Consider the following 16,906-nt stretch of genomic DNA (forward strand, 5'->3'; position numbering starts at 1 on the left):
TCTGTTCCCTCCACAGATGCCGCCTGACCTGCTGAGTTCTCCAGCACTTTGTGCTTTGCTCTTTAACTGATGTACTTTTCATACTATAAAGTATCATTTTATTAACCTAAGTGTCTTTTATGCGATGTTTAAATCCAATATTTAAAAATAAAGCATGATAGGAGACACCAAGATTTTTGTTCAAGATTACACCGTCTGCAGTTCCTTGTGTCTGTGGATATTTAAAAAACAGAGTCCACTTTGTCAGCTTACATTTACGATTAGAGATCACAGAACAGGGTGGCAGAATGAGTGATGGCTCCATCCCCAAAAGACGAAGGAGCAGAATCAGGCCATTCAACCCATCGAGTCTACCCTGTCATTCAATCATGGCTGAGCTATATTTGCCTCTCAACCCCATTCCCTGCCTTCTCCCCGTAACCTTCCTAATCAAGAACCTGTCAATCTCTGCTTTAAAAATACCCATTGACTTGGCCTCCACCGGCGACTGTGGCAATAAATTCCACAGATTCACCACCCTCTGGCTAAAGAAATTCCTCCTCATCCCCTCTTCTCTACTTTGAGACAATAATGCACCATCTAGATTCATGGAAAAAGGTTCAGTGCAGATTTAGACTTTACACTTCCGAGATACAGCACGGAAACAGGCCCTTTGGCCCATGGAGTCCATGCCAACCAGCAATCACCCCATACACTGACACTATCCTACACACTAGGGACTTATTTTACCAAAGCCAATTAACCTGCAATCCTGTATATCTTTGGAGTGTGGGAGGAAACCAGAGGACCCGTAGGAAACCCATGCGATCGCAGCGAGAACGTACAAACTCCGTACAGACAGCACGAGGTCAGGATGGAAGCTGAGTCTCCAGTACTGTGAGGCAGCAACTACCTCTGCATCACTATACAGTGTAAAACATTGTAGATCCCTGCATTTACACACTACAAAGAATCTTAAAAGGATGTGTTGTTGAAAGGTCGTCAAATTGAGATGTAATTCTGCAAACACTTACTCCCACCTTCCTGCTTGTTGGAGCTCTTGCACATAGAAGGGAACATGGGTCCTTGTGTGAGGTTATAACACGCCCCTGAGCACGGTAATCTTAAATAATGGGAAAATCTACCATCCTTCCGTACAAAATTGATTTAATCTTGGACATGAATGAAAAGAGAAAGGAAAATCGTACCACAACAATTGTTCAACAAAATCTGTTTCTTGTTCAATTATTTGTTGACATTCCGTTTTCTCAGGAGTGAAAGAAAAATCTGTTTGAAATTATTGTTTAAGGTGAAAGATTTAATAAGAACCCGAGGGGCAACTTTTTTACTCACAGGGTGGTGGGTATATGGAACAAACTGCCAGAGCTGGTAGTTGAGGCAGGTACTCTATGACATAGAAACATAGAAATTAGGTGCAGGAGTAGGCCATTCGGCCCTTCGAGCCTGCACCGCCATTCAATATGATCATGGCTGATCATCCAACTCAGTATCCCATACCTGCCTTCTCTCCATACCCTCTGATCCCCTTAGCCACAAGGGCCACATCTAACTCCACATCAATTGGACAATTGGCAATGCTGGCTCGAAGGGCTGAATGGCTCACTCCTGCACCTATTGTCTATTGTTTATTGGACGGGTACATATTTAGGAAAGGTTTGGGGGGATACGGGCTAAATGTGGGCAGGTGGGACTAGTTTAGACGGGGCATCTTGGGCGGCATGGGTGAGTTGGGCTGAATGACCTGTTTGCGTGCTGTATGACTATGACAATCTTAAAAATCGAAATCTGTAGATGCTGCAATTCTGAACTACAGTAGGAAATGCTGGAAACATTAACTTCATCTGTGGAGAAAGAAATAAAGTTCTGATGAAGACCCAATACCAATATCAATCACAGAAACCATGTCGCAAAAATCCTTCTGTTTTCCCAGTGATGGTACAAAATTCTGTAATATAACATCACACTGAATATGACTCCATGTATCGATCACTCCACCTTCATTCAATACCTCTCCATCTATCTTGAAACAAAATCAAGAGGTTTTATCTGGTGACTGCATAGCATAGCGGCGGGTAGAGCTGCTGCCTCACAGCACCAGAGACCCGGGTTCGATCCTGGCCTCAGTTGCTCTGTGTGTGTGGAGTTTGCACGTTCTCCCTGTGACTGCATGGGTTTCCTCCGGGTCCTCCAGTTTCCTCCCACATCCAAAAGATGTGTCGGTTTGTAGGTTAATTGCCCCCTGTAAATTGTCCCCTAGCGTGTAGGGAGTGGATGAGAAAGTGGGATAACATAGAACTAGTGTGAACGTGTGATCGATGGTCAGCGTGAACTCAGTAGGCCAATGGGCCTGTTACCATGATGTATCTCTAAATCTAAAAATGAACAAAAACATATTAAGTTTAGATTTAGTTTAGAGATACAGCGCTGAAACAGGCCCTTCGGCCCACCGGGTCCGCGCTGACTAGCGATCCCCGCACATCAACACTAGGGACAATTTTTACATTTACCAAGCCAATTAACCACCGAAGATCTCGGAGAAAACCCACGCGGTCACGGGAAGAAAGTTCAAGCTCAGTACAGACAGCACCCGTAGTTGGGATCGAACCCGGGTCTCCGGCGCTGCATTCACTGTGAGGCAGCAACTCTACCGCTGCGCCACCATGACCGCCCACTGTAGATTACATATGTATGGATAATGCTTGTTGATCAAATATTGTCACCATTGTGTCAGTTTTAAACTGCTGTAGATCTGGAGGCTCTTCACGGTTGACTTTAGCAACACTCTGACCAAGTCTCTGTCACAAAGCACCAACTGTTGTTCATTGCAATGAGTATCTTTAAAATCGTTATAACTACATTATTGCTCAGGATCTTGCAGGGACGTAGCAAGCTCAAGACTTGCTGCTCTCCCCAAAACAAGTCTCCATTTTAAGTTGGTTCGATTAAAGAGGACTTAGTTTGACAATGTCCAGTTTTGTGGACAATGTGGATGGAGTGATTGGCTACAGTAATAAAACTCGGACTTCTTACCTGAGAAATTACAGACACTGTACTGAAAACCTAGACATAGAGTCTTACAGTGTGGAAACAGGTCCTTCGACCCAACTTGCCCACGGCAACCAACATGCCTCATCTACACTAGTCCAACCTGTCTGTGTTTGGCCAACATCTCTCTAAACCTGATCTATCCATACACTGTCTAAATGATTGCGATAGTCCCTGCCTCAACTAAGTCCGGCAGCTCGTTCCATATACCCACCACCTGTTGTGGAAAAAAAGGTTACCGCTCATGTTCTTATTAAATTTTCCCCCTCACCTTAACCCTATGTCCTCTGGTTCCCGATTTCCCTGCCCTGGGCAAGTGACTATGTGCATTTGCCCGATCCATTCCTCTCATGTTTCTGCACATCTCTACAAGATTACCCCTCATCCTCCTGCACTCCAAGGAGTAGAGTCCTAGCCTACTCAACCCCTCCTTATAGCTCAGGCCCTTGGGTACTGGCAACATCCTCTTAAATCTTCTCTGTACCCTTTCCAGCTGGACAACCTCTTACCTATAACATGGTGTCCAGATCAAAATCGTCTTCAACTGCAAGGATCTGCTCAGCAAGAATTGCGACCAAATTCCTCGTTTCTTTGCTGAATATTCTTCTCCCTTGCTGGCTACTGTGTTCTGTAAGCCGTCCCCAGGAGAATTGTTCGTGTATAGCAGGGTTAAGCCTTTACATCCTTATATTAATGATTTCAACATTTTTCACTTGGCAGTCTCCTTTAACGGGAAGACTTTAATGATAAAAAGGAACATGCGGCAGCTATTTAACTCCATAAGGTTGTGCCTCACTTTTATGAACCTGTTGCTTAGAGTAAAATAAATGTATAATTGCATTGAATCTTTATTTTCAGCAGCTTTTTAAAAACAAATACATAAGTTAAAAGCTGCAGAAACAAAACAGCCTGTAACTGAGAACACACATAATACACATAATGAGCTGTTGAAATTTGGCCCCAAATTAATTGCCTAAGTGGCAGATTGTAAAAATTGGTTGAGTTATAATTCTTGTAGCATCTATGCAGCCAGAGGATGCTGTATGATTTTTGATTTGGGTTTAGGTTTATTATTGTCAAAAGTACAGTGAAAAGCATTTGTTTCTAATCAAATCAGGTAATACTATGTATCAGGGACGTGCGGTCGGGGGGAGGCAGGGGGGGGCAGAGCCTCACCTGTCATACTCCCAATGAAAATAGCTGTTAAGAAAAGTAAAGAAAAATAATAATAAAATAAAATAAATATAAAGATTTTTCCACTGATTTGTGTTATAAATGTCATTTCTATATGAATTGAATCATTTTTTATAATCAAAATCACCAAATCTGTGCAGCTCCGCTGCAAATACAGGGAGAGATGAGAGGTGAGGCAGCGACGAGCTGAGCCTCCACTCTGATTGCGCAACCCCTCGGAAACTGAATGGAACGCGGGCAATAAGCGTGTGCCTGTTACTATCTCTCTGTATGTCACCAATGTAATGTTTGTAAACCCCTTCATTACATGTCCTCACCGTCCATAGTCCAGGTAACTTATTTCACCTATAAATACATTAAATTGAGGCTCGCTGATCTCTTCATAAAACTGCAATGAAAAAGCACCAGGGGAGGCAGCTATCACGTCTGCCTCACTGAGGGGGCGTGTCTTGAGCACAGTGGAGGGAGAGCGAGCGTCAATTATGTGGGCTCATGTAGGCTGCCTTGCTCTCCCTCTACGTTAGCTAGTTTCAGCAGTGGTGGATCTGACTTTCGAGCTGCGGGCGGCGCTGACTCGTTGATTCGTTGATGAGCTCCCAATTGGGCCCCACGCTGGAGTAATCTACTCTTGGCTCGGCACCCCGACATCCACTCCCGCTACCAGCCCTCACCCTCCCTTCTCTCCTTCCCTTCCCTCCCTCCCTTCCCTTCTTCCCTCCCTCCCTTCTCTCCTTCCCTTCCTTCTCTCCTTCCCTCCCTCTCTTTTTACTCTCCTTCCCTCCCTCCTTTCTCTTTTTTCTCTCCTTCCCTCCCTCCCCTCTACTCTCCTCTCCCTCCCTCCTTTCTCTCCTTCCCTCCCTCCCTTTTTACTCTCCTTCCCTCCCTCCTTTCTCTCCTCCCTCCTTTCTCTCCTTCCTCCCTTCTCTCGCTCCCTCCCTCCCTTCTCTCCTTTCCTCACAAACACATCACGCCCAGAAAACCAACACAGACACATCATGCACAGACAACTAACACACACACACACACAACTAAGTTAGGATGGGGGAGAAGCCAGTGCCTCCCCAGCCATTGACCTCATCGCACGTCACTGCTATATATGGGCACCAATTCCCTGCACTAACCCCATATCTCTTTGTAAATTCAATATCCAAAAATCAATTGAATATGCTCACCACTGAGCCTGCACACTCATCTTCTGTAGAGACTTCCAATTCTTTACTAACCCCCAGATGAAGAACCTACTGAGATACATTGGAGGGCCAGTCTCTCACTCTGAGACGGTGACTCCTGGTTATACACAGCCTCATCTCTCCTTCTACACTGCCCTTTAAGTTTGTCAAAAGTTTCAATGAGATCACCTCTCATTTTTCTGACCACCATATATTATAGCTGCAAACAACGTCTCGACTTCCTCTGAAGCCCAAGGAGTTTGGCATGTCTCTAACGACTCTTACCAACTTCTACAGATTCATTGTAGAGAGCATACTGTTGCATGCTGAAAGCATCACAGCTTGGTTTGCGAAGAGCTCTGCCCAAGACCGTGAGAAATTGCAGAGAGTTGTAGAAGCAGCCCAGTCCATCACACAGACCAGACTCCCCACTATTGACTCCATCTACACTTCACTCTGCCTCAGAATAGCAGCAAATGTAATCAAGGATCATTCCCACCCTCATCATTCCTCCTTTTCTCCACTCTCCCGTTGGGCTGAAGATACAAAATCTTGAACGCACATATCAGCAGATTTAGGAACAGCTTTTTCCCCTCTGTTATCAGGCCAGTGAATGGTTCTCCCATAAACTAGGCTGTAGTAGGTAGACAAAATTGCTGGAGAAACACAGCGGGTGCGGCAGCATCTATGGAGCGAAGGAAATAGGCAACGTTTCGGGCCAAAACCCTTCTTCAGACCCTATCTTCGATTGTCTACCTTCGATTTTCCAGCATCTGCAGTTCCTTCTTGAACAACTAGGATGTAGTCCCTATCTTCCAACCTACCTCATTGTGGACATTGCACTTTTTCTCTGTAATTGTAATGTGACAATATTGTAAATTAAATTGACTCTCTAGTATTTTTCTCTTTGCACTAGTTGTTGTGCTTGTGTTTGCTTTGATTGTACAAATTTACGGTGTGATTTGATTCTACAAACAAGCTTTTAACTGTATTGGCGTACACGAGACAATAATAAATCCATGCCATGACCAATATTGTTCCAGTCACTATGCCTGATTACATTCAAGCCATCCACAGTGTACAGAAACATTTATTGCAAGATAAAGTCTGATTAAAGATCAATGGTCTCCAATGAGGTAGATGGTAGATGAAGTAAGGGCAGCACGGTGGCGCAGCGGTAGAGTTGCTGCCTTACAGCGCCAGAGACCCAGGTTCAATCCTGGCTACGGGTGTGTCTGTACAGAGTTTGGCCATTCTCCCATGGACCTGCATGGGTTTTCCCCGGGATCTCCGGTTTCCTCCCACACTCCAAAGACATACAGGTTTGTAGCTTAATTGCCTTGATATAATTGTAAATTGTCGCTAGTGTGTGTACGATAGTGTTAATGTGCTAGGATTATTTGTTGGCGTGGACTTGTTGAGCTAAAGGGCCTGTTTCCGCACTGTATCTCTAAGCTAAACTAATCAAAACTGCTCTCCAGTTGGTCAGAGGACCGTTGCCTGATGTAATTAAATATTTTTTCCAATAAAGAATCAGCTACTGTTTACCTTCTTAATAGCTGGCATCCACATGGTACAGTGCGAGGTTATACAATGCAAGATCTTCCCTGGAGCATTGGCACCTGGATGCACTGGTGATAGCAGAGATTAAAGGAGTAAAAATATCAACCAAGGTGTTCCCTCGTCAATGCTGTCCAGTGGCTGTGGCTGGAAGTTCATTAGTTCATTGGTCATGAGAGCAGAAGAAGGCCATTCAGCCCAGCACGTCTACTCTGCCATACTATCATGAATGATCTATCGAGGAACACCCATCTCACGAGACGTCAGAAAGTGAAAGGGTTTACTGAAACGCACATACGCACCAGATCAAAGATTTGGCGACATTTGTAAATGTGCTTGCTGGACAAAGGATCTTTATAATCTTTCCCTCAAATTAAACCTCTTGTTAATCTGGGACCACATGCTTGTGCAAACTGTGGCCTGATTACAACACTCACGGAGGGTCTGTAACTGGGCTGTGTCTGATCGGTGTCTGTTTGCCGCATACAGGATCTCGCTGGAAGTCCATGTCCAACCAAGAGAAGCAGCCGTATTACGAGGAGCAAGCGAGGCTCAGTAAGATGCATCTGGAGAAATATCCCAACTACAAGTACAAGCCCAGACCCAAGCGCACATGCATTGTGGACGGCAAGAAGCTGCGCATTGGTGAATACAAGCAACTGATGAGGAATCGCAGGCAGGAGATGAGACAGTTCTTCACCGTAGGGTATGTGTTTATGATTTATCAATATAAGCATTTCATAAATTCTTAATTTCATGTTATAGAAACAATTCTATAGAGACCATTCAGTGCATTCAATCATGGCTGATCTATCTTTCCCACTAAACCCCATTCTCCTGCCTTCTCCCCATAACCACTGATCCCATTATCACCATATAGAAACATAGAAAATAGGTGCAGGAGTAGGCCATTCGGCCCTTCGAGCCTGCACCGCCAATCAATATGATCATGGTTGATCATCCAACTCAGTATCCCGTACCTGCCTTCTCTCCATATCCTCTGATCCCCTTAGACACAAGGACCACATCTAATTCTCTCTTAAATATAGCCAATGAACTGGCCTCGACTACCCTCTGTGGCAGAGAGTTTCAGAGATTCACCACTCTCTGTGTGAAAAAAGTTTTTCTCATCTCGGTTTTAAAGGATTTCCCCCTTATCCTCAAGCTGTGACCCCTTGTCCTGGACTTCCCCAACATCGGGAGCAATCTTCCTGCATCTAGCCTGTCCAACCCCTTAAGAATTTTGTAAGTTTCTATAAGATCCCCACTCAATCTCCTAAATTCTAGAGAGTATAAACCAAGTCTATCCAGTCTTTCTTCATAAGACAGTCCTGACATCCCAGGAATCTGTCTGGTGAACCTTCTCTGCACTCCCTCTATGGCAATAATGTCCTTCCTCAGATTTGGAGACCAAAACTGTATGCAATACTCCAGGTGTGGTCTCACCAAGACCCTGTACAACTGCAGTAGAACCTCGCTGCTCCTATACTCAAATCCTTTTGCTATGAAAGCTAACATACCATTCGCTTTCTTCACTGCCTGCTGCACCTGCATGCCTACTTTCAATGACTGGTGTACCATGACACCCAGGTCTCGCTGCATCTCCCCTTTTCCTAATCGGCCACCATTTAGATAATAGTCTGCTTTCCTGTTTTTGCCACCAAAATGGATAACCTCACATTTATCCACATTATACTGCATCTGCCAAACATTTGCCCACTCACCCAGCCTATCCAAGTCACCTTGCAGTCTCCTAGCATCCTCCTCACAGCTAACACTGCCCCCCAGCTTAGTGTCATCCGCAAACTTGGAGATATTGCCTTCAATTCCCTCATCCAGATCATTAATATATATTGTAAATAGCTGGGATCCCAGCACTGAGCCTTGCGGTACCCCACTAGTCACTGCCTGACATTGTGAAAAGGACCCGTTTACTCCTACTCTTTGCTTCCTGTTTGTCGGCCAGTTCTCTATCCACATCAATACTGAACCCCTAATGCTGTGTGCTTTAAGTTTGTATACTAATCTCTTATATATGTAGTTGGAGAATTCAATGTCCAAGAATAATATGAGGTGCTGTTCCTCCATCACTCTGGCAATGGAGATATCTTAGGTCATAAGTGATAGGAACTAAATTAGGCCATTCGGCCCATCGTCTACTACACCATTCAATCATGGCTGATTAATCTCTCCCTCTAAACTCCATTCACCTGCCTACTCCTCGTATCCCCTGGCACCCTTACTAGTTGAGTGTCTGCCAATCTCCGCATAAAAAATAGCCATTGACTTGGCCTCCACTGCCATCTGCGGCAATGAATTCCACAGATTCACCACCCTCTGGCTGAATAAATTCCTCTGCACCCTGTCCTGGGATTCTGAAAGACTGTTATGGAAGAGGCAGGTGTTTATGGAACATTGAACATAGAACAGCACAGGACAGGAACAGGTCTTTCAGCCCACAATGTCTGTGCCAAACATGATGCCAAGACCAACTTTTATCTGCCTGCCTAGATTAATAAATCCCTCCATTCCCTGCATATTCATGTGTCTTTCTATAAGTCTCTTAAAAACCAGTATGGCATCTGCCTCCACCACCATGTTCCAGGCAGCCACCTGCCTCGGTGTTCAAAATAAGACCAGCGCCAGTGGTTCCTTGTTGCACTGTGTTAATCCACTGGTTGGCCTGCGCTTGTGTAACGCTCCAGTGTACCTCTGTGCCACAGGCAGCAGCCCCAGATCCCCATCACCACGGCGGCAGGTGTGGTCTACCCCAGCGCCATCTCCATGGCGGCGCCCGCCGCTTCGCCGCAGCTGACATCCGAGTATTCCAGTGAGTCCGGAAGCCCCGAGCCCAGCATCGCCGTCATCCAGAGCACTTACAGCATGAAGACGGAGAGCGCCAACCTGCCCACCAGCGAGATGACTAACGGCGAGGAGGAGGTGGAGATGTACGAGGACTTTGAGGACGATCAGAAATCAGACTATAGCAGTGACAATGAGAATCAGGAGGCCATCAGTGCCAACTGAACTACAGCTGCAATCAGACGCTGACTCTGAACAAAAAAAAGTTATTGTTGAGCTTGCATGTGTGGTCCTACAGACTCATCAACAATGGTCTTAACTGTTACTTAATGTGTGAAGCATTCTGATTTGTTTTTTTTTAACGTATCATGAACATTTTACATTACTGGCTACAGCCTGAAAACAAAAAAAAACAAATGAAAACATCAGGACTTGAAAGTTGTTGCTTAATATAAATTCATAGCTATCTGGCAGTCTTAATTTTAATTTAGCTTTCTATTCTGTGAGCTTTTATTTTTTCCAGTGCTTTGGTTACTTTTTTTCGTAAGGGTCGGGGCGGGGGGGGATTATAACCTCACTCAGGTATGCTGTGCCAACCAGCAACTTGTGAATGTGTTTTTAATCTGAACTATTTAAAATAATTTAAATTTCGTAGTTCTCAACAAAAAAAACCAACAGAAAGTTGGGTAGGGGATCGGTGTGGGGAACCAACATTAAAGATGACAACACGCACAAAAGGTATCACGTCAAACTATGTGCCGGGCCTTGGCTGGCTTTCTTGACATCTTTGTGTTTTGTTTTTCTTTTTTGATTTGCATCTTGTACAGTTTGTGAAAAAAAAAGAAGAAAAGTGCCAAGCATCTAATGACATTGAACTCTTAAAACACTCTGAAAAGTCTTACTTGGGAGTCACTGCAAAAGTCTTAGACAATCGTCTGCGATTTAGTGAGGAGATGTGGTAACGCCTACAGGATGGGGTTCCATCCAGACAGCAGTGAAGTTACTCAGGAAAATGGAGAAAGGATTTTTGTTTATTGCAACCTGCCGCAGTGCATGTGTCCCGTGATTTTCTTTGGGACACGTGGTGTGCCACCAATAAGGTGTTCAACAGTTATTCCTCATTGCAGAACACACGACAGGCAGCTCTTCAAGTTGTCTCCTTAGAATAGTCCCTTAACCTTTACCTCGTTACACTGAGCTGCAGTGAGAATATCTTCATCATTCCACAGATCCGCGGGGCCAGAGATCACAGAGCATTGAATTCAAAAGGAAACGATGAGGGTGGCTGGGGAAATATTAAAATAACCGTAGGGTTAAACAAGTGACTGTAAACCAAGGGTAGTCTGCTTGGCATGGGAAATATCCCATCAAAGCAGCGTATTATACAGAGTCTAAAATCGGAATCACTCATTCTTAACTGAGAGACAATACTTTTCTCCTGAAGGGTGTGTCGATCCGAAACATCACCTATCCATGTTCTCCAGAGATGCTGCCTGACCGACTGAGTTACTCCAGCACTATGTGACCACTTCTCCTTACTCTAGTTCCCTTTTATTCAGCATCAGCACAGTACCAATGACATCCCACAACTCTTGTCACACAAGTCAGATGGCTATTCCCAGCTCAGCTTTGACCAGATAATGTGGTGCTCGTCGTAGAGTCATACAGCGCGAAAACAGGCCCTTCGGCCCAACTCGTCCATGTTGACCAAGATGCCCCGTCTAAGCTATTCCCATTTGCCCACCTTTGCCTCATATCCCTCGAAACCTTTCCTACTCACGCACCTGTCCGAGTGCCTTTTCAACTTGTACCTGCCTCAACTACCTCTTTTGGCAGCTCGGTGCATATACCCACCACCCTCCGAGCGGAGGGATAGAGATAGGAAGAGTGAGGGTGGGGAAAGAGGTTTGGGGGATGTGGAGGAGTTGCCATAGTCTTAGTTAACTCCACGAGCATCACCTGTGGCTTAGTCAAAAGCACACAGTTCATAGTCGTAGACAGTTATCGAGTCTTACTGAGTGGAACCATCACCTTAGGCCCAACCTGCCCATGTCGACCAACATGCCCCATCTACACTAGTCCCCTGCTGCCTGCTTTTGGCCCCTATCCCTCGAAACCTATCTTATCATGTGCCTGTCCAAATATTTCTTAAATGTTGTGATAGCACCTTTTGTTTTCCTCCCTCTCTACCTCATCACCTCACTCAACTCCCACCCCTTCCCCCTTGCTCACCCCCTCGCTCTTCCTCTCCCTCCCACCCAGCCCTTCCCCTGTACCTCCGCTCCTGGGGATTCTGCCGCTTCTCTCCGATGTTCCCACCGCTGGCTTGTCCGGGCTGCCACCAGCGTGTAGTACCGGGGTGGGTCCCACAATGCTGGAGATGCTGCTTTGTGCTTGCAGCCTTAAACAGAGGTCCTGCTGGCTGCCACAGGTGTTTATTAAAGAAAGACGAGGAGCAGGGGACCAATCCTTTACCCTTTGGCCAACATATCAATTTGATTACCAGATCATGAAGATTTGCGCCATCCTTCCCTGCACCATGGCTTGCTGTTTTTCCAATTCTTCAACAGTGTCTGGGTTTTAGAGGTACCTCACTGACTGTAATATGCTTCAGGCCACGAAAGAGGCCACATAAACGGAAGTCTTAGTTGTCCAAGAGTCTTAGCCGTTTCCCAATGGCATCAAACCACAATACTTAAAGCAATTCCATTCCACTGGCTCTTGCCATTCACCTTGATAAGCACAAATGGGGCAGAGATAGAACGGGAGGATATTGAATACTAATCACTTAAATTCACAATGTCTTAATTTATCTACTGCATTACTGTGAAAATTACTTACACTATGGTCTTAAACAGAATTTGGATGAGCAGGAAGTAAAAGGGTTTGTTTTTTCAAAAATATATATAGCACAGCCCAATAAGAAATAAGGTTCATCTCCAATAGCAGCCCTGCATATTGAAGTCAAGTTGAGTTTATTGTAAAATGCATAGATATGGTGAGGTGCAGGTACAATGAAATATTGCTTGCAGCAGCATCGCAGACACATAAATAACACGCAGAAACATAATTTATACATAAACTACAAAAGATAGTGAAAAGAGTAAAGACTTGCGCAAAAACGAGACACTAACGTAAAAGACAATTGGGAAACAAGTCCATGGTCGTGCAAGAGGAAGTGTGTAGTTTTCTGTCACTGAGGTAGGATTGGGGTTATACGGGTCGGTTCAGGATCCTAATGGTTGTAGGGAAGTAGCTATTCCTGAACTGGGTGGTGTGGGACTTTGGCCTTCTGTACCTCCTGCCCGCTGGGGTTCCTTGATGATAGACACCACCTTATTTAAGCAGCGCCTGGTGTAGATACCTTCAATTACAGATTTCCTGTCTTAAATGCTGAATGGGTACTAGAAAATGATAGCAGCCGTTATCAAGTCAACACTACTGTTATATATGTGTATTTGAGACGATAAATTGGGGGAACGATAGGCTATTTTTGACAATTTAGGCAGATTTCTGCTTATTATCAAACCCCCCCAGTGAATAGTTTAGTTCCACTATTTAATCTTGGACCAGTTTGATTTAGACTGTGATAATTTAGTTGGGACATCTTGCAATGAGAATAACTGATGAACACTTTTTTTTCTTTTATAAATCATTCAAGGTACTGACAACTATTTCATTCAAAAAAAAAGGAAAATATTTGAACTTTAAATCTGGCTTCAATGAGGGAGGGTGGGAGGAGTGAGGGAATGGTTCTTAAGTCTTGTATAATTTATTAAAGTTCATATAACCTCTTACTGATAAACAGTTCCCCTCAACTGTTTAATATTTTTTAAAAAAATCAGTTTTACTTAGGGCAGTGTATGGCTTTTAGTTTGAACGTACAATCTGTAGTTTGTATTTCATTGCACCCACACAGTAAGTTTTTTTTTAGCTGTTTTGTTGCCATGCCGATATGATATTTCACAGGCTGGTGGCAAACAAAGGACTGTTTTTTTGGGACTGAAAACTTGATTATTCTTGTAGTGTGTGTATGTATGTATTTTTTATATATATATATAATATATGTAATATGATACACATACACACATATAGACACACACATATAGACACACACACACACACACACACACACACACACACAGGATGTTTCAAAGTGTAATGAGCACTGGATATAAATGATATTTTTTATCACTTCTGACTAATGTGAAACTGTTTTAAGAGATAATACATGAACAAAAAGCCGCCTGTAAAGACTCGTGTGGGCCTGCCTCACAGTTGCCAGATTTGAGTCATTTTATGTCTAGTAATTTTATTTAATGCAAAAAAAGAAAATGTTATGTATGAATACTTTGTTTTAGCTCCATTCAAATCCACCCTCAAGTTACTTCCCTTTATTTCTATCTCTCCCTCTCCACCTCTCTCCCTCTCCCCCCCCCTTTCTCTCTCTCCCTCCCCCCTTTTTCATTCACCCCCCCTATCTGACTCCCCCAACAACACACTTCATTTCATACCACACTCTCCTCTCCCAATGATTGGCAACAACAAACAACAAACCTATCTTGTTTTGTTCAATGATCTTAATTGTAAATTGTATTTGAAAGTCGACTAGATCAAATAAATGTTTGTGTAATATTTATTAGCCGAAAACAGGCTCTAAAATATCTTTGCAGAGTTAAAGACAATCAATAAAGGAAGTAGTACAAATTTGGTAAAATTGGAGCTTAAAACAAAGTGATAACAAAAATATCCACCATCTCATTTTAGATTTTTTTGTTAAATTGTAAATATAAAATAGGAAATAGAATTCTATTTTTGTTCATGAATACATAGTGAAATATAAGTTATGTATTTGCTGGTTTGTTATAGATCATTTGTATGTTGGTCCACATTTTTAAATGTACCTCACATAGATACAGAACCTTCACCTGCAGTGTTGTCTCAGTATTGGGCCATAAGCTGAGGTATTCAGACACCTCGCCGACCGCCCCTCTCTCATGTTTTTTTTTTGTATTGTATTATTATTATTAAGGATATGTATAGCATTACCGTTAGTAATGTGCAGAGTAGGGAAATAATTTTATTTAAAGAGAGAAACACTTTGTTGAATCACTTGTACTGTGCCCACTTCTTAGCAGGAAGAAATCGGTCAACATTTGTGATTTCTTTTGCTTTCAATGATTTTGCATCTTCCTTCCGTGTGGAGCTCTTATCAGGCAGGGGTGGGGTGGGGTGGGTTGGTCGGTGGAGTTAGCATGAGTTAGACGATGTTCTCGGTTATGGGGCTGGGTTTGGACTTTCCTATTCCCCAGTGCCATGCAGGTGTTGGTGGACAACGGGTAGAAAGATGTACCTTCAGTGTTAGGAATAAAACAGTGATCACCCGATGGTAATGAGGTGTAAAATAAATAGGGAGGATGCTCAATGATACCACCGCATTTGGCCAGTGTAGAGTTTTTACCTCAGTCCCACCTAAATACTAAATGCCCTCGACAATCTTTCATCTTAGATACAACCGTAAATTAAATCGCCCTCACAACTTTTTGATCAGCGCTTATAACTATCAAGCAAACATAGGCATATCAGCAGAGTTAGTCTCAAAGGATATCTTAAAGACATGTTGACACAGAGGAAGAATAATAAATGTGCTTGAAGGAACAGTCTGCTTTAAGGAACAGTCTGCCTGACTAAACCGAAGTTTAAAAGGGGAATGATCAAGAGGCACACACCATTTATATTAACATGGCTAACAAGCATTTTAGATTTTTTTCCTTTGAGTTTATCACATTAAACAAAGAAACAGTTTTTCCAAACTTATATTATTTTTTTAATATAAATTTGGGAGATATTTAAGATTCTTTATTAAAGAATTTCTTAATTATTTTAGGCATCACTGGAACAAATAGGTTCTGAACGACACTTTGAGGGGTGACTCGAAAACTTGCCCAAATTCGGCCGAAGTCCTGTAGTATAAGTTTCAAGGATATGTAAGACAAGAATTGGGATATTATGCTGATTCCTAGATTAGCGACTGCACTTTTTACAATGCCGTGTGTAATAGGGCAGAGAGAGCAAGGAGACAAATGCTGTGGTGCTTTGGGATCTCCATCCTTCCTGCATGCTGCCTTTCGTGATCATTAATGTTGTGATAAAAGTATTCTATTCCCAGGCTGTGCCATATTTTTTATTCAACATTGGGTTTTACAAAACACACCCAATGACTTGATCTGCCAAATGCATTAACCTCAAAGGTGACAAAATGTAAGATTTCTTAGATTGATGCAATATTGAAAATGTCCTGTTCTTGTCGCAAACCAAGTTAGTCTGGCTCACTTTGGAGTCATAGTTCACCTATGATCATCAATGAATATAATTGAGAATTGTTCCTTAAATTCACTTCCTTCCTCGCCTGTTACTGTCACAATCCAACAACTATGCCAGGCTTGTTGTTGAGACACACAGGTGAGATGTTTGAAGCTATTGGGAGTACGTGCAAATAACAATTTGTTTTATTTTGTATCCAACACACTGCAACCTTGCGATGTGTTTCTGTTGTTTTGTGTCCCTTTTGGCCCTTGCGTTTCATGCTGGACCATGCAATTTTATAAAATAACCTCTCCACTGCTTTACGGAGAGGCGTTTTTATAGTGTTTGTTCATTCATTGAGTAATTGCCATTTTGTTTTTCAGTCGTTGAAAAAAGTACATTAAGACATGCTTGTAAGCTGTTCCTGCATAGCCTCTTACTGTAACTTTACCTTCCAAAATTGGAAGCTTTTGTTTTCATTTTGATGTATATTGTGATGTTGTTCTTCATGTTAATTTAATCAGCACAATTCACTGACTTGCTGGACTGACATGCTGGCTGCTGACAAAGTATAAAGGTTTCTTTAGGTTTTATTTTGTTTCGTTTTAGCATGCACGTGCGACTGGCAACCGGGTCTCTTGTTACCATGGTACTATGCTCTCAATCCTATGCCAGTACCAGGCGTGGCCATCCAACATTAAACTGGCCCGCTCCTTGTCTCTTGTACAGTAGGATTTGAACATTAAAAGGAAAAGTTTTTCGTTACAAACAATCTTTCAACTTTTCATTTTGAACAAATTGCAATTCAGGTACCTGGCCCACTGTAGGAA

At 43.2% G+C, this 16,906-nt stretch overlaps 1 protein-coding gene across 6 annotated transcripts in view; it reads left to right on the forward strand.

Annotated features, from left to right (window-relative positions):
• sox6 (SRY-box transcription factor 6) overlaps positions 1-13,768 on the forward strand; it is a 428,636-nt gene extending 414,868 nt beyond the window's left edge. For all 6 annotated transcript variants that reach the window (XM_055649876.1, XM_055649875.1, XM_055649878.1 and 3 more), the window contains 2 exons: positions 7,458-7,674; positions 9,692-13,768. In XM_055649876.1, coding sequence (XP_055505851.1) covers positions 7,458-7,674; positions 9,692-9,995 — 521 coding nt within the window. In that variant the 3' untranslated portion in view covers positions 9,996-13,768. The remainder of the gene's footprint in view (positions 1-7,457; positions 7,675-9,691) is intronic.
• The last annotated feature ends 3,138 nt before the right edge of the window (positions 13,769-16,906 follow it).

Source organism: Leucoraja erinacea, chromosome 18 (genome assembly GCF_028641065.1).
Source record: "Leucoraja erinacea ecotype New England chromosome 18, Leri_hhj_1, whole genome shotgun sequence".
NCBI lineage: Eukaryota > Metazoa > Chordata > Chondrichthyes > Rajiformes > Rajidae > Leucoraja > Leucoraja erinaceus.